This window comes from Trachurus trachurus (assembly GCF_905171665.1).
Source record: "Trachurus trachurus genome assembly, chromosome: 7".
Classification (NCBI taxonomy): Eukaryota; Metazoa; Chordata; class Actinopteri; order Carangiformes; family Carangidae; genus Trachurus; species Trachurus trachurus.
Window position 1 is genome coordinate 13,932,997 of NC_139901.1, and position 18,628 is coordinate 13,951,624.

The 18,628-nt window shown below is 42.1% G+C and overlaps 1 protein-coding gene across 1 annotated transcript in view; it reads left to right on the forward strand.

Annotated features, from left to right (window-relative positions):
• The first annotated feature begins 217 nt into the window (after nucleotides 1–217).
• The window catches only part of mtcl2 (microtubule crosslinking factor 2), an 87,124-nt gene continuing 68,713 nt past the window's right edge, over nucleotides 218–18,628 (forward strand). The window contains exons 1-3 of the mRNA XM_083974831.1: nucleotides 218–1,545; nucleotides 6,423–6,524; nucleotides 7,283–7,405. Coding sequence (XP_083830957.1) covers nucleotides 541–1,545; nucleotides 6,423–6,524; nucleotides 7,283–7,405 — 1,230 coding nt within the window. The 5' untranslated portion in view covers nucleotides 218–540. The remainder of the gene's footprint in view (nucleotides 1,546–6,422; nucleotides 6,525–7,282; nucleotides 7,406–18,628) is intronic.

The window sequence follows — 18,628 nt, forward strand, 5'->3', positions numbered from 1 at the left end:
TGGTGGCGGCAGAGAGCTGCAGAAATGAAGCTCTCTCTCTTCTCCAGAGCTGCATCCCGTTATCTGGGCGGAGAGAGAGAGAGAGAGAGAGAGAGAGAGAGAGAGAGAGAGAGAGAGAGAGAGAGAGAGAGAGAGAGAGAGAGAGAGAGAGAGAGAGAGAGAGTCTATCCCCCACACTGCCTCTCTCGGTTCTCACCCACACTCCTCTGTGCAGGAACCGGCTAGTTAATGTGATCGAGACGGATCCAGAGGAGAGGAGAGGGGGACACCTCAGAACAAAGCGGGATCATTCACAGCTTCATCACACAACGAGGAAAAGGGGGATTGTAGATTTTTTAAAATTGTGTAGCCTATTTGTGTGCAGTTTGCACTTCCTGGTCCTGTTGCTCCGCAGCAGCCCTCGCTGTGGCCGGACTGAGGATCTCCTCCTTTTGTGTTGTTGCTCTGCGGTTGTTTATCCACAGACTCAACTTCTGCCTCCTCTTCCCCCGAACAGGAGGTTTCATTTCTGTTTTTCTGGTTCCGGCCTAAACGGAATGAATGACAAAAACAAAGGAGGTTGATGTCCATAACTCTCCGACTCACCTCTTCTTCGCCTCGCCCAAGGAACGGAGACTCCATCTCCGGCAGAAGATGGAAAGCGGAGGCGGGACGGAGGGCTCGGATAGCGGGCAGACGCAGCACGCGGTGCCCGGGCAGCAGCAGCAAAGCCCCCGGCCGGAAGCTGCGGAGCTCCCGGTGGTGCTGTCTGCTCGGGCTCCCGGGGAGAAGAAGAAGATAAACCGGGCTCCATCCCCGGCCAGACCGAAGGATGTACCCGGGTGGTCGCTCACAAAGATCCGCGGAGGGATCGGCGCGCCGACCCTCAGCGTCAAGCCGGGAGCAATCCACCTGGGCAGCCGCATTTCCAGGCGCAGCCCCGTGGGAAGTCTCTCCGGGAAGGACGGGAAAGCGGAGAAGAGCGGCGGGGGGAAACCAGCGGGCAAGTCCTCCTTCTCTGCGTTGTCCAAGAGCTCGGCGGCCAAGGCGGCGAAAGGCACCGGAGGGCGGAGGAAGGTGTCGGACGCCAGCACGGGCTCCGACGATTTATCCAAGGACTCGGGCTGCGCCCCGGGGAAGCTCTCCCCCACCGACAGCAGCTCCGAGCTGTCGGACTGCGCCTCTGAGGAAAACAAGCTCTCCACGGATGCCGTGAGCAGCGACACCGAGTCGAGGAGCAGCCGAGGCGGCGGGCAGGACGGAGACAAGCCGCTCAGGGATGGCGCACCGTCGGACAGAGTGAGCCAACACGCCGCCGCCGCCGCCAAGACCACCGGCTCTTTTTCTGCCGCAGAGAAAGAAAAGGACCGGCTCTCCCTAGGCGTGGATACCGGGGAAGGGAGCATATCTCCCGGCGAGGAGCGCTCCGTCACCTCGTTTGACAGCAGGGTGCCAGCCAGCACCTCTCTGGCTTTCTCAGACCTCACGGAGGAGTTTATGGACGGGATGCACGAGGAGTTTGTCCGGGAGATAGAGGAGCTGAGGTCGGAGAACGATTACCTCAAAGTAAGTCCACGTATTTAGCTCATTGTGTGCAGATTTGCTAAGTTGCACACCCAATACTTGCACTGACTGCATAAATGTAATATATATTTTTTTAATAACTTCTCAGTAAAAGGTCAGTTGAGTTTCCTCATCAGCTCAGCCAGACTGGTCTCCCAGTGTGTGGAGGTGTCTCTGGAAGCCGTCCAAGGTGTCTCACTACCGGGGAGATGTTATGAATAGAGAGTCTCTGCACCCACATTAGGCATAACATGCAGCTGTGGCCTCTGGACGAGCTTCAGCTGGAGAGCCAGTGTGGACATTTGTGCATGGTCTTCTGGATGTGTTTTTGTCGACAGACACACACCAGTCGGTTTTGTGTGTCAGTTATGTTTGCATCTGTCTTCATGCTGGAGGTGAGGGTGTAGTGTGTTTACAGGGAGGTTTCCTGCAGTAGCCTGGGGTTGTGGGTCACTATGGAAACACCATTGTTACAATTTATTTACAACATGTTTGTCAATATTTGTTTTGTTTTTGTTTTTTTTACTGACTTTTTGCTGAAGAATTCGTCCCCATCTTTGTTAAAAGCTCTCAAGGTCTCATTTTTTTGCATGTCATGCTGATACTGGACCTAGCCATAGGTGTCAAAGAGGATGAGAAGTCATTTCTTCATAAAACATGAAGCTAACAACAATGAAAACATGCAATCTTAAAAAAACGAATAAAAATGAATGAGTGTCAGAAAAAGAAACTGATTTTGTCCTAAAGTGGACGTTTCTGCTGTGACCCTTGTGTAGATGTTGTTGAGTCTTCTCCACAGCCATGCATCGCTGCATCACCACAGGTGTCTGGGCTCAGTGTTGGAGTGAGTGTGTAACATCCTCAGGTCTGATCCCTGCCGCCCTGACAGTGATTGATTAGGAGACGGATCAATAACATTAGCATGTACCTAAGCACTAACTGGCAGTGACCAGACAGGCCAATAATTGTCAGAGATTTATTGTGGGGAGGTGATTGATCAACACCAGCACTTTCCTTAAACAGGAGGGGCCATCCGATCTTTACCCAGGGTGCACTGCAGCAGTGTGACTCCTGGTAGGTCTTCCTCTTGTTTTTGTTCACACAGATGATCAGGGGTCTTTATTGATCCTGAATCTGTTGCAGTCTTCTTCACACTTCACAAATGCTACTCCTGTAAACACAAATCACGAGTCACATTGACACAAGCTAATTTTGATAGTTTTAACATTCAGTCGGGTCCATGCACAGATTCATTACCAGCTTGTAAAGCAATAGGGATTATTGTTTTATATTGTCATGGTTCAGGCCAGAATTGATCATCAGCAGGAAAAGAACTAGAATTAGCTGTTATTTGCTTTTGTTTATGTATCATTGTTGCAGCTTGGATTCTGGACAAAACAACTTGAAGATATCAGCTTAGGCTCCCATTTCATCTGAGCTGCAATGATTTGATTAATTAACATTATTCAGTTGACTGAAAACTGATCAGGAACTGGTTTGTTATCTTTTTTCATGTAAGAACGGCAAAGATTTGATTTATTCCAGACTCCCAAATTCAAGAGATGATTCATTGTTGTTACTGTGCTGTTTGTCAGTGAGAATACGACATGTGATGACACTGTCAGGGATTTTTGACTGTTTCCTGGTGTTTTACAGACCAAACTATTGACTGAATGGGAAACTGATCAGCAGCTTAATTGATGATAGAAATAATTAATACATTTTAAATCCTGAATGAGCTGTGTGTGTGGCTTCACTGTTGACTCCCAAAAGGATGCACTGGATCTACTTATTAGACCACCCCAAAGCCTGATGGGAGGGCTGGTGGTGACTGTGTGTTGTTGCAGCTGTGACAAACACCTGGTTAGTGAACAGAAGATCAAAACAAGGAGCTGCTGCTGTCGAGGCGTCAGACTCGCTCTAAGTCTCCTCCTCAGTTTTCCCAATATTCCCCCAAAGCACGGTCTCATTCTCGCTCCTGTTTCTATCCACAATCCAATAATTCTGTCACGGCATACTATCTGGCTCCTACCATAGGCGCATGTACTGCATATTAATGTGCAGCTACAGTTTCGCATTCACACCAGCAGCTGTTGAAATCTCATTAATTATGACTTCAGATCTCATTGTATTTAATGTTCCTGTCAAATCTGGAGAGAATTTGTGTTTAATGATCATAATATTCCTCAGTCCATATTACTGCAGCCTTAACTTCCCTCGTCCTGCTCTCCTGCAGATGCAACACTGTTTACTCATTGTGTTATTGTACTGTCATCCACACACCTGAAGTGTCTTTCGTTTTCATTGTAGTCCAACATGCTGCACTTTACACATGATAAACAACATGTCGACCTTCACTAAAGAACTGGAGTCACAGCTGAGTGTGACAGAGATTCACTTCACTGGACCTAATGTTTAGGAATGTCTGTCCTGTGACTCCAATCTAATCTAATAGTTGAGTGTCTGCTGCTTGTATACACTACCATGTTAACCTACTGCAAGAACTTTAACAAATTAAACTTGAACAGTTTAAAGCACAACAAAACCTTCAATATTTCACAAATGCATTATAATGATAGTGTTTTTTACTGCCTACCTACCTCACAAACTGCATTTGTAAAGATGATTGAAGCTTTTATGTTATGCTCACTCAGTGGCACAGTCTGGTTAAACAAACAGATCCAGATCCACCTATGTTTACATTTAAAACCACATCCCATTTCAGACTCATTATGGATGGATGGATGGATGAATATAGATAGATAGCAGCGACAACCTTAGGTTTTCAAATTAAGCATTTGAAACAAATATACAACTGTAAAAAAAAAGTGTAGATGTCCATGTGAAGTGTAATAAAGGTCTAGGTTCTACATACTGTGAACATATCAAAGCCTCAGTCCACAGAGAAATGCACTCAGACTATTCAGAAACCAAGCCTTAAAACCAGCCTTCAGGACTTCTGCAACATTGTGATGTCACAACAAGGCAGTCACTAAGCCCCACCCACCTTGACCCACTATCCAGCACTTACAGGATTTAGTTTCTCTTAGTCTTTTACCTGAAATCTGCTCTATTTCTATTGGATCACACCAGAAAAAAGCAAACGAGGGACTCAGCACCTCCTCCCTTCTGATTGGCTGACACCGACCTGCTGTTACTAGAGCTTTAGAGAAGCTGAGAGAGATGTAAAACTACACTAAGATGTTTTTTTTCCTCTTCTATCTTCTTATGGACCTCATTGAAGATAATATGGATGGACCTTTAATTCTTTTACACAAAATATTAAAACTTATTTGTAGTCTCAGGTTCTAGGCTTATTATCGAAATTAACACATGTAAAGTAACAACGTGCTTGATTAAAAGTGTGTAGTGTGGTGTCCATGGATGTGCTGTACGCCTTTACAGCTGTTTGACTGTGTGAATGAATTGGCTTCATTAATCTGTACAGATGTGGGTTTACTGTACCTGCTGTGATGGGGACAGGTGTCACAGCAGATGTGCACAAGAGCTAATTTCCACCATTAACCCACATCTGGCTGAGTGAGCTCTGACATCTGATTGGTCGATTCCTCACGTGACACAAACCGTCTTTGTGTTCTTCTATAGGTCTCAGTGAAAAGCAGGTCAGTGGACCATCTCTCTTTTTCTCTCTCTCCATCTCTCTCGCCACATTAACTTGTGAGTCCCTTGTTTCCTGTCCTCACATACTCGCTCTGCTGTTGCCTTTTATCCTCCCTTCATGCACTGTTTTTCATCACTGACACCTTTCTTTCTTTCTTTCTTTCTTTCTTTCTTTCTTTCTTTCTTTCTTTCTTTCTTTCTCCCTCCCCCCATTGCTCTCTCTCCCCTCTTTGCTGCAGTCTTTTTTTTTAGCTTGATCAACAAATCTCTTTCTAGGAGTACACACACACACACGCTCTTTGCCTTAAGCGTTAACATGTTTACAGTCCATACCTTTACACAACAACTGCACAACTGTTTTTTTCTGGAGATGGTGGAGACATGGACACAGGAGGACCCTAACCTAAACGCACGCACACACACACACACACACACACACACACACACACACACACACACACACACACACACACACACACACACACACACACACACACACACACACACACACACACACACATTGGCTGATGTTGATTTCGTTGCTGCTCCTTAAACCAGGCTCAGTGAGATGATGTAACTCATGTTGTCAAGCTTAAATTAATAATTTATCTGTGTGTGTAGAAAACAACTCCAAGGTAACAGATCGTATTAAATGAGTTATTTTTGACTTTAAAGCCATTTTTAGAGTGTAGGAATTTCCTCTTCTCCCTCTCAGTGTAAAAGACACTGTGTTTCCCTGCAGGGACCGTTAGCTCCCTCTGTGGTAATCTAATAGCCTGAGCCTGACCTTTGACCTCCATTGTGGGCGAGAGAGAGAGAGAGGAGAATCAATACAGTATCGTATTATGATCTTCAGTTGCCGCTCACAATGTGTGGATCTCCTGTGTTTCTGATGACGCCCTTTTATCTGACTTTAGAGAAAATGACATCGTCATTTTAAGAAGACGCTAATTGTTGTAATGGTCGTCCTGGTAATGAAAATGATGAAGACGAAGATAATAGTGGTTAATGACTGGGTGGACTGTGGTGATCGTTGCAGAGTTAATATAAAATGGTTTGTTAATGATGATGGTGATTGGTTTGCATTTCAAAATGATTATGACGTCTTTCAGATCCAGATGTGTGCACAGTGTTTTCATGAATATTTCTGTATCTGTTTCTCTGGAGGTTTGTTATCGGACAAGTTCTTCATTCGCAGTGTTTTATGTGAATCAGCAGCTGCACTCACGGTGTTTACTCTCCTTCTCTTCACTGTGCAGGACGAGATGGAGGAGCTAAGGTCTGAGATGCTGGAGATGAGGGACATGTACATGGAGGACGACGTTTACCAGCTGCAGGAGCTACGACAACAGCTGGAGCAGGTATATGTCAAAGTCGGCTGTATCTGTAGAGCTCAGTTAAATGAAGCTTGAGGTGAACAAAGAGACAACATGAATAAAAATTGCCAAAACAACAGTATACAAATTATAACTAAAGCCTGTACACAATGTAGTATGATACATTTTACTTACATTTAATCTTTATTTAACCAGCTAATTTACCCTTTATCATCCAAGATCTCTTTCGGAACACAGTATTGATTCAGGGATGCGGTGTGTTGTTTAACTTGTGAGCAGCATTCACAAAAATATGAACATGTTTTATTTCATGAATACATTCATTTACTACACAGCTGTGTTTGCCCTCTCAAATGGTCGGAGCCCTGCATGTTGCTCCTTGTACATGAACAGGTTTCTAAGATCTGCAGGAGCCTGGAGGTGAAAACATCTCAGACTGTAATTGCTGCTTTGTTTTCTTTGCCTCAGTTTAATTATTTAATCTTCCATTTAAATGAGAATTTGTCTCTTTTTATAAAGTTCCTTTATGCTTTTTCCCTACATTTCTATGCATCTTTTATTTCTTTTAAGCTCATTGAATGATCTATGTGTTTGATAATGTGCTACACAAATAAAGTAGCCTTGTCTTAAAGCTTCTCAGAGTAAAGAGCAACAAAGACGCTGCTGTTTATGTGTGTGTTTTCTCGGTTGCTCGGAGGCAGATATTTCCCACAGGCTCAATAAAGTCAAGTGAAGTGATAAAGATCAACTCCACTTTCATGTCCTCCTCCTGTACTTCTCAGGCAAACAAGACCTGTCGCATCCTGCAGTACCGGCTCAGGAAGGCAGAGCGGCGCTCTCTCCGCGTGGCCCAGACGGGGCAGGTGGACGGGGAGCTGATCCGAACACTGGAGCAAGACGTCAAGGTAGGTTTCTACACGAGTATACACGTACTATAATTGTTTCAGACAATTATTTGTGTTATTGTATTAAATCAGATAATCTCATGATAGATTTAAATTGGAGAGCAAATCACTGTAATCTTAATTTATTAAAAAAAAAAAAAAAAACCTTCCTACCTTCATCTGTAGAGGTAAGCTGTTGTTGTTGTTGCACCTCGAGGAAAAAAACAATGGAAGGACCACAATGTATTTGTCAGCTTGCTTTATGTTCATGCAAGAATTGTGCATGCTACACACTCAACATTAAGATCTGTCTAGCCATTTGCAATAACAACTTAAGTGTTCCATGTTAATATTTTTGTTAAACATTTAGGCTATACCAGAAAATTCAAGGAGATATATAATATATTCCTCTTCCAAATACAAATTAGTTAGCACTAGTTAGCCTACTGTTAATTACTGTTTAAATAAGCTGTGATTGTGCAGTAAACTTGTGCTTGGTGAGACTGGGACAAAATGGCATCACAATTTTTTAAAATTATGTCAGATGATACACATTTGAACTTACCACTTTCTCGTTTTCTTTTTTCTTCATCTTCTTGTTTTTTTGTTCATTTTGCATGCCCTGAAGGATATGCTCGCTTCATTTTTGCTTTGGTTCGATAAATCGGGGCCCCATAAGGGAGATTCTAAACGTGTCGCTGCAGTGTCTATGGGGGTTTCAGGTTGTGTCATTGATATGGATCAATATCGGCCGTGTCTCGTCTCGGGGTCCCTTAAAGGGATAGTTCACCCAAAATTCAAATTTCACTCATTATCTACTCACCCTCATGTCGACTAAGGGCTGGGAGAATTTTCAGAGTCCTCCGTGCCTTCTCGGAGTTACGGAGGGGTCTGTGCAGCAGTATTTGTCCATATAATGGTTGTGAATGCGGCTCACTTTTCTTCGTCCAAAAAGACACACCAAAAAACATCCGAATACCTCCTTACTGCTCGTCTGTAATGTCCCTCTTGTATTGAAGCCCGACATGAGAAGACCGGCGGAACAATTTCTCATGTCGGGGCTTCAATACAAGAGGGACATTACAGACGAGCAGTATGGCGGTATTTGGATGTTTTTTGGTGTGTCTTTTTGGACGAAGAAAAGTGAGCCCCATTCACAACCATTATGTGGACAAATAGTGCTGCGCGGACCCCCCCATAACTCCGAGAAGGCACGGAGGACTCTGAAACTTCTCCCAGCCCTTAGTCGACATGAGGGTGAGTAGATAATGAGTGAAATTTGAATTTTGGGTGAACTATCCCTTTAACAGCCACTATAGCCAGTAACAGCTAGTAGGGGCCCTATGCGGAGGTTTCCCGATGCATCGATGTTGCAGTGTCTAAAGCAGTCCAATCATTTAGTTATTGATAAGGACCAATGTCAGCCCTGTCTTGGGGCCCCTTCCAGCTCGGGGCCCTAGGCGTCTCTGATTGTATGATCAGACTGAAGGGACCCTACAGTTGCAAATCATTGTCACATACATGTTGTGTTTATGTGTTTGGAAACAGTTCATTGACCCACTTTCTTCGAGTCATGGGACAGTGGTGAGGTCAGACTTCCTCCAGTTTTTGTCTGAAATATACAGGCTATGTGGAGTAATTGAGTGACACTGAACACCACATTAGGAATCAACTCCAGAAAATGGAGCTCCAGAAATCCCCATCAGATACATAGATACAGTACATTAAATACACTTTGACACAGACTCACTCACACACACGCGCACTGTGTTTTACAAGCAGTGGCACACACACACCAGTCATCCCTGGAATCCTTGATAAAAACCAGTCACACACATTTCAGGGTGAAAGAGTGTGTGTGTGTTTGTCATGCGGACCCTGGACTGTGGATCCACGCCGTCAAATTCCTCCGACATTTTCCGTGTGATGGAGAAAACAATGAGGCCTTTATACAGCCAGAGAGAGAGAGAGAGGGAGAGAGAGTGAGAGGCTGTGATGTCACTCTTCACGCCTGCTGTCGCTGTCCGTCTCACCATCTGGTTGTTTTGGAAGGAAGGATGGAAGGAAGGAGGGAAGGAGAGAAGTATGAGCGTACATCCTGTGTCTGAGATTGTGTGAAAGGGGAAAAAAGGAAAGAGGGTGTGGCCACAGTTTGAAAATTCAAAAATAGCCAATCAGAGGATGAGGAGGAGGAGAAGATGGAAAGACAGAGTAAAAGTAAAAGTCAAAGAAAGAAACAAAGAGAGGAGCAGGAGGAGGAGGAAACAAGGGATTAGTTGAATCTAATGGAGTTCATTTGAATAGAGTCTGACTTGAATTCGAATTTTTAGCAGCACTGAGACGAAGTCAGAGATTTTTTAAATTTCCCCAGTAGCCACAGAGCTAGAACAATGGCTCCTCTTCATTCCCCTTTAATTCATAAACAATTAGAAAAATTATACGACATAGCACATTTTATAGAATTTTACTCTGTTCTTTACAAGAAAATAATAATGTTTATAGTATACTCTTCTCCTTTTTCCATGTGAAAACAAGTGCAATCTTTACTTTTTTGAAGCATATGTTCTATATACAACTGCTCTCTGTATTAAACTTGATTTCTATGTGGTGGCAACAGAAAATTAGTAAAATAATGTTGTCTATCAGCAAAGAGTGATAACGTACTGTGAAGTATGTTTGGTTTTAGCTAAGAGCTAACTTTTCTGATGAAGTCTATAATAATCTAAAATAATGGAGAGAACAGAAAGACAAAGTTTCGTTTAAAAAAAACAACTGACGTCTGTTAGCAGCATTAGCTTGTGCGGGGGTCATCAAACAGGAAGCTGAAAAAATTCACAGTGAGGAGACAAAACCTGAGCTTGAGTGTTTCAGCACATGGTCAGGTTACACCATGCTGTGTGTGTGCGTGTGCGCATTAAGCTCATGCTAAGCCTCTCACAGTCACTCCTCTGTTTATTCTAGTAGTTTTATCATTAGCCTTATAAAAACAGACGCTCACTGCTGCCTCTGTGACTCAGATCTGACTCAGGTTTTCTGGAAAATCACTACAAAAGAAGTACAACGAAAAAAGCTCAGTCAAGTCTGGATTATCTGTAAACTAGAGTACTGATGCAGCAGCTGTTACAGATTTTCTGATGTGTAGGAGAAAAAAAAACTTGAAATAACTTGAGATGTAAAAATAATAACCAATAAAATCTGATAAATTAAAGCTAAATCAAGAAGAAAGTGGCAGTTAGAGGGTCACAAATCACAGTGACATTTTGATTGATTTACCATATTTAGTTTTACAGTAGCAGCCTCCTATGATGTGTGTAACCAGTGACAAGAGGCTGTTGAGGTGTTATCACTGTGACAGCTGTACAACAGCTGGATGAAGCATGAAGGAAGTGTCTTGCTATTTATTTTGCAACACATGTGATTCATTTAAACATATTTCCAGCTTAACTGTTCATCCTCATGGAGCAGCTCGAAGACAACGACTGTAAATAAACCAGTAGATGCTTTATCCAGTCGGAAATACAGGGAATTAGCAATCACACTGAGAGTCCCTGAGAGTCAGTGTGTGTGTCATTCTCAGTCCAACTTGACCTTGACTTGCTGAGCTTCTCTGTCTGAGCAGCTTTATTAAAGTAACAGGCTTAACCGCTGTTAAAGCTTTAAGGCCACGATTTGATGACTCACTCACATGCAAATGCACACAAATCAGCAGATGCACGTACGCACATATCAAGTCAAGTCAAGTCAAGCTTTATTTATATAGCACCTTTAGCCAAGGTGCTTTACAATTACAACAAATACAACTGCAAAATAAATACATTAGATAAAAGCACAACAAATAGACATAAAATCCCTAAGAAACAATAAGAACGTCGTGATAAAACAACCAGTCAGTTTGGAGTGTTAAAAGCCAAGGAGAAGAGGTGGGTTTTAAGCAGGGATTTAACATTTTCTAATGTTGGAGCTGTTCCACTAAAACTAAAATCACTTGAAACAAACAGAAGAATGTCACATGTCAGTTTGGAGACAAAACGCTTTCACACATCACATGTTGGTGTTGGTTCTGTTTTAGAAAACTTGTTGGTCAGAGTTTTCATGTGACTGTGTGTATGTGTGTGTGTGTGTGTGTGTGTGTGTGTGTGTGTGTGTGTGTGTGTGTGTGTGTGTGTGTGTGTGTGTGTGTGCTGGTAGTTTTTGATGGTCCATCAGAGTCTCCATGAGAATTTCTGACATCATTTCCTGTCCTACTCACACACTGCTCTCATTCCCACAGGCTACAGACATCTGGACACTGGACATACACACGCACTCGCACACGCACACGCACACGCACACGCACACACACACACACACACACACACACACGCACACGCACACACACACACACACACACACACACACACACACACACACACACACACACACACCCAGAGGAAATAGTTGTTAGGATTCTCATGATGTCAACACAGCTGGACTATGTTTCCAGAGAACAGAACCATGCGTTTTGCCTTGTGGAGCAGATTTAACTGTCTCATATGAAATTCCTTTGATAATTAAATACTGAATATTGTCAGAATAAGAAGAAATTGTGATACCTACAGTATATGAAGAAATAAATACTACTACTATTTATTTCTACTGCTACTACTTTTACTATCTACAGGTTGTCCATCTTGTTTTGTTCTCTTGGACATGATGTGTCAGTAACATCTCCACAGAACTTCTTCAGGTTTGGCACAAACACTCACTTGGACTCAAGGATGAACTGATTACATTTTAATGGTCAAAGGTTAAAGGTCAAAGGGACCGCACAAAACAAGATTTGGTCTTTTTTGTGAACGTGACGTCTCAGTAACAGCTCAACAGATTAGCTTCTAATTTGGCACAAAGAGTCACTAGGACTGAAAGATGAACTGATGTGTGTGTGAGTGAGTGACCCCATGTTTTTGTGACTACACAAACACATCCTGGCTCTCAATGGTCTCTAAGGATGAAATGATATATCCAAAAGGTCGACTTCACCGTGACATCATAAAGCTCTGTTAAAAACAATGGTGGCCATTATTCAACAGTGTAGCTCATGAAGGAGAGACTGTGACCGTGTTACCTGCGATAGATGGTTGTAGAAGGAAGACAACTGTGAGGAGGTGATATGTTTACTGTGTCAGATGACTTCCTGTCTGTGTCTTCAGTATGGAGACAGATTCAGACTATGTTTTAGCGTCTGTGTACTAGCAAAGACTGACTGGGGATCAGTGTGGAGCACTGGGAACGTTCATTCTGGCTGCTTGTTGCCCAAATAAGGAGAGACCCCCGACCCAGGCAGCAGAGACTGTGTGAACCATGGACGACCTCACACTGTGATGTTTACATATGTGGCTAATGTACAGACTGAGCTGCTGCTGATGGTGTAAACATGACTCCCTCCATAGATAGATAGATAGATAGATAGATAGATAGATAGATAGATAGATAGATAGATAGATAGATAGATAGATGGACCGTATGAGTCCTGGGAAGTGTGAGTCTCTCTCTCTCTCTCACAGACACACACATCACATCACATCCCGACCTCCGCTCTCACACTGTGTGTCACACACATGCTCCATTGAAAGCAGTGATTCCATGTGTGTGTCACACCTAACATCATCCCTGCTGGCAATAGGAAGTGTGGTTTCCATGTGTGTGTGTGTGTGTGTGTGTGTGTGTGTTGTAGTAACGTTGATGATGTGTTATTTTCTCCATGAGCTCTGACTGTGAGTGTCATCCATCTCCTACCAGCACTGAACAGAGTGGTGGTAGCTTTACATTCACTACACGTATCGATTAAATATCAGTTAGAGCTGCACAATTAGTTGCAATATAATCAAAACAAAGTGCTTTATCTACACCAGGGGTTCTCAACTAGTCTCACTCTGGGACCCACATTTTCCCATGGTCATTAAGTCGCGACCCACTTTTATAGAATTCAAACCAAGATTTTTTTTTTTAAGCCTTTAAAAACTCATTTTGCTCTTTATTGAGCAAAGTGTATTTCAGAGCACATGAATGAAACTGAGGAGCACGATGACAACTGCATGTACGGAAGTGAATAAAAAAATATCAAACTGCACAAAATGGAGACCAATAAAACGATATATTTGACTTCTAATGCATCTCTGCATTCAGAGCATGTTCACAAAAGTGAATAAATATCAAATTGCACAAAATAAAGACCCATAAAACAAAACAAGATTCACTGCATTCAGGCCACATTAATAAGAAACTGATATCTTTGCATTCAGAGCAAATAATAAGAAACTGAGGAGGACCATTACAACTGCATGTGTTCACGTGTCTCGTGTGCCTTTCAATATAAGTTATTTTTCAAAATAAAAGACATGTCCAACATCAGATGTGCATTAAATATTATTTACTTTTTTGACCAGCTGTCCGCGACCCATCTAGAACGGGTCCGCGACCCACTTTTGGGTCCCGACCCACCAGTTGAGAACCACTGATCTACACTGTTGGATAGAGGCCTGGATGGATGGATGAATGAATGAATGGATGAATGAATGAATGAATGAATGAATGAATGAATGAATGAATGAATGAATGAATGAATGACATTTATTGGTTACTTAGAGAGTATAAACTCTGGTCACAACCAAAGGATAGGGGCGGAAGCTTCAGCTTATATATAACCCCCCCTTTTCTTACATATCCATAAAAAACGCATACGTACAAACATATGTATCACATATACACCTACACACACCTACATGCATAGGTATATTATGCATTCACATACTGTACATAGATACAAACATAAACATACATACATACACATAAATCTATCTGTATTGTATGGATGGATGGATGGATAGATAGATTAATACTTTATTCATCCCTAAAGGGAAATTCGCATTAGTCAGGCAGCTAAAAATGACACAAAACATGAACATGGATGGATGGATGGATGGATGGATGGATGTATGGATGGATGGATGGATGGATGGATGGGCTGATGGATGAATGCGTGGTTGGCTGTATGGATTGATGGATAGTAATATTAGAGGTAAAATCACACTTTTCCAAAGTGCTGAACAAACATGCCAAGGATTGTGGGAATACATCACATTCCATCACTCTGTCACTTTCCCCCCTCCTCCCTCCCTCTATCCCTCCATCCAAAGATAGATGGATCACAGTCTGTACTGGAACAGCTGTCGTGCCAGTGGCTCTCTCTCTTTCACACATAATGGTTTTATATATAGACGGGCAGCAGATTACTGGTGATGTAACAATCTCTCTAAAAGCGTGTTGAGAGGCTGGTGCGTGAAGAGTCCAGACACCAGGACGGCCTCTCGACCTCTGTGTGACAACTGAGCTCCTGCTTTAAAGATGCAGTTGCTTTTGTAGATGCTAAACGTTATATAGCAGGTTTGATAGTTGTGTTACGGCTTTGGGATCCAGGGCTGTGAAGTAGTCACATTCACATTGAGCAAACAAAGATGTAAAACTGTTTGTCTTCTCTTTTTACTCGTAGAATGAAGTCGTGTCAGTTCAGAGTCTCCTCCTGTCATCAATGTGCTGCATCTCAGAAGTTAATATAAACTTACAGTTATTTAAGTACAAGTCTTATTATAACTTATAGAACTTTTTGACCCACTTTTTGATTAATTTGTTATTTATCAAAACAAACAGGTTGCAACACACAGAGAGGTAAAACTGCAGAGGAGGACAAAACAGCAGCGATTCACGTCCGTTCAATGACATTTGCTCTTATCTGTGGGTTCAGCTGATTCTGCAATTACTCTGCTCTGTGATAAACTGAAGACTTCAGTCAATAATTGTGCAGATTCCCTCTTTGTAAGCACATTTCATAGCTCATTAGTGAAAACAATAGAGTCACCTCCGTGGCTGCGGCCTCGACGACCTCGTAGGATTTTAGTCATGGAGCCGCAGACTGAAGGAAATAATACAGAGTGAGGGAGTTATGTGCTTCTGTCAGATTTTACGAATAAATAAATAAATAAATGTTTCTGTTTTTATTGTGCATGACAACATAATGGCTGAACCACTGTAGGAAGCTGAAATAGTCTGAGATGGACAAAAAACAACAAAGAGAACAAGCATCTCTAAATAAGACTGAGGCTCTTACAATAAAAATGTTAATGTTTTGGGCACATTTATAAAAACAATACTGCGAGACTCAGTCTAAAATGCTTTCAGCCACAAATTACACCCTAAAACAACAAAGGACTCGGCTGCTGGGTTTGTTTTTGAAGTGGATAAAGTCAAAGTGGTGAAATAAATTAATTTCAAGCAAAGTGGCTGTGTGGTCGGTGCATTCGCCTTGCAGTCAGAGCCCCGTCCCCCACACGCCAACAGACATGAATGTTTCAGGAGGAGGGAGAAGTGCTGATGTTGTTGCTCCAGGGCGGGACAGAAGTTGTCCCAGGGTGCCGTGCTGTTGCCACTGACTTCTCACATTTGACTGTTGAAGAAGTTGAAGAAATCCTCCAATGTTTTGGGAAAAGCAAACAAAGCATTTTGAAAGTGCAAATATTATGAGAATTAAATGATAATTGTAGGAATGTTTCACCTGCCAGACCTTGACCGTTGACCTTTTTCTACCAAAATCTTATGAGTTCATCCTCGAGTCCGAGTGAATGAATATTTGAAGAAGTTGCACCAAGGTGTTATTGAAACGGACGGACGACCTGAAATGTACCGTCTTTGCCATTTGGGACAAACATTCCCCTTGACCCAAGGATGAACTGATTAGGTTTTGATGGATATAGTAGGTCAAAGTCGAGGTCACTTTGACCTCACAAAGCACAGTCATAATAAATGATTTTACTAATTGTGATGCAATTACATTTGATTAGCCTATCTGTAAAATGAAATGGATATTTTATGTCCAGAGGGTTAAAGGTCAACTTCCCAGTGACATCATAATTTTCTGTTAAAGCACCTCTTGCCATTATTCAGTTTTGTAACTCAGGAAGGAGAAACTGTGACACACGCATACACGCATGCACGCACATGCACGCACGTACAAATATGCAGCTGTTGGTCTTGTTTCATGTATCTTTAACTGTCGTCTGTCAAACAGTTTCTCTCTCTGTAGATGTTATCAGAGGTTTAACATGCAGCCTCTGTTTGTGTGTGTGTGTGTGTGTGTGTGTGTGTGTGTGTGTGTGTGTGTGTGTGTGTGTGTGTGTGTGTGTGTGTGTGTGTGTGTGTGTGTGTGTTTGGAAGAACAAGACTCTAATTGTTGAAAACACACACACGCACAAACAGGGAACATGAAAAAGATCCTTTTTATGACCAACTGCCATTAGTTGCTGAATGATAGTGCTGTTTGTCCTCTGGCCTGGGAGTGAGTAAAGTTGCTCACTCTTTGTTGTAGCTCTTGTGCATTTTCCTTCGCTCCTATTACACACTCCCCCTGACATACACACACACACACACACACGCACACACTCTTTCATGCAGCTAGGCAGCACCCGGACCGAATCCTAATGACATCCTATAGCTGTGAAACTCCACAACTTCAATGGCCTCAAATTCCTGCACGTTCCTCTTTAACATAGAAGAACAGTACAGAGTTTATAAGGAGGAGGAGGAGGAGAAAGAAGAAGAGGAAACTGTAGAGCTGTGAAGGAAAAAGGAAGAAGGGAAGTGGGGGGATTAGGAGGAGAAGGAGGAGAAAAAGGAAATTATAGAGCTGAGGAGGAGGAGGAGAAGGGGGGTTGCATTGATAATACTGTTTTCTTTTTATCATATTAACTATAGTATATCTTTTTGCAACAGTGTGAAGTGAGTTTAGTCATCAATTAGTTTCTGAGTTGATCACATTAATCAATGAACAATCAGACAACTCATTCACATCTTTGTATTTTATACACAGAAATTTAAAGACCAGAGATATTGATCAATATGATGTTCACATAGTTTCACTTTATTAATCTCATTCAGTGAGCTTCACTCCCATAATCAGCCATAAAGTGAAGACAAACGATCAGGTAATCTTGTGCAACAAATGATCCGACTCACAAAACAGTTTTGAGTTTAATTTATTGAGACCAGAGTCCTCAGCCACTGTGATTAATCATTAAACACAGTTATTTCAGTCTATGAAATGTCAACTTGTTGTTGATATGTAATCAGTAAAATTAAGGAGGCGTTCATTGTCCAGCAAGAAAACAGGTTAAACTGTGTGTTGTGGTGCAAAGACTAGATCAGAAAACAGAACAATAAATCAATAAAATAAACAACATCAGTAATTAGTAATGTGATGGTAATGTGAGGAAGTGTGCAGATGCTGTGTTCATGTTTATTCAAAGACAAGAGGAGAAAAGAGATGGAGGAAGAAGATGAGAGGGATGAGTAGGAACTATCAAAACAAGAGAGAATCTGACAGAGGAACACGCATGCACGCACGCACACACACGCATGCACGCACACACACGCACAGAAACATGAATTGGAGCGTGGTAGAGCTCAGGGAGCCGTTGGATCGAATGAGAGTGGGCAGTACAGAGGAGCATTGTGGGACTCAGCTGCATGGTGGCACTGGTTTAACACCCGCACACACACAAGCACACAATAAACACAATTACAAATTGTGTTTGCAAAGATTTTTTTCAGATGAGCAGTGAAACACAATTTGTACAAGTGTGACAACATAGGCTACACACAATTCACACGTAATTATGAATTTTAGAAATATTAATAATGTTGATGTCCAATCGGATGAATCCACACTGTCAAAAATAAATAATTAAATAAATACAAAACAAACTTATTGATTAACATCGAAGAACGTGTAATAAACATTCCTGATGCAGAATTTATCCTGATGGTTGTGTGTGAAATAAATGAAACTGATTCTGCGTTTAGAAACAGGAAGTTGAGGAATAATTGCGAACAACTTCAAAAAAGAGGGTTACTGAACTCAGCCTCTGAGTAAGGTTTAGGGAAACATTATGATAAAGCCAGAGATTTACAATTCAAGCCAAAACTTTCAGGTCTCTGATATTTTTTTATTATTATTTGTTTTTCTCTTTCTGCGTATTTAGTGACGTTGCCATTATGTAAATCTTCACTTCACACAAAGGGGTTCAGATGTTACATTACTTTATTTGGTTTATTTGGGCACAGAAATTACCAAGTCATATTATCCCTCAGTCACACTGTGCTTTGATTGGAGCTGCCGTCCACCTCGTTTCCATGTAGTCAAACGGAGCTGAAACT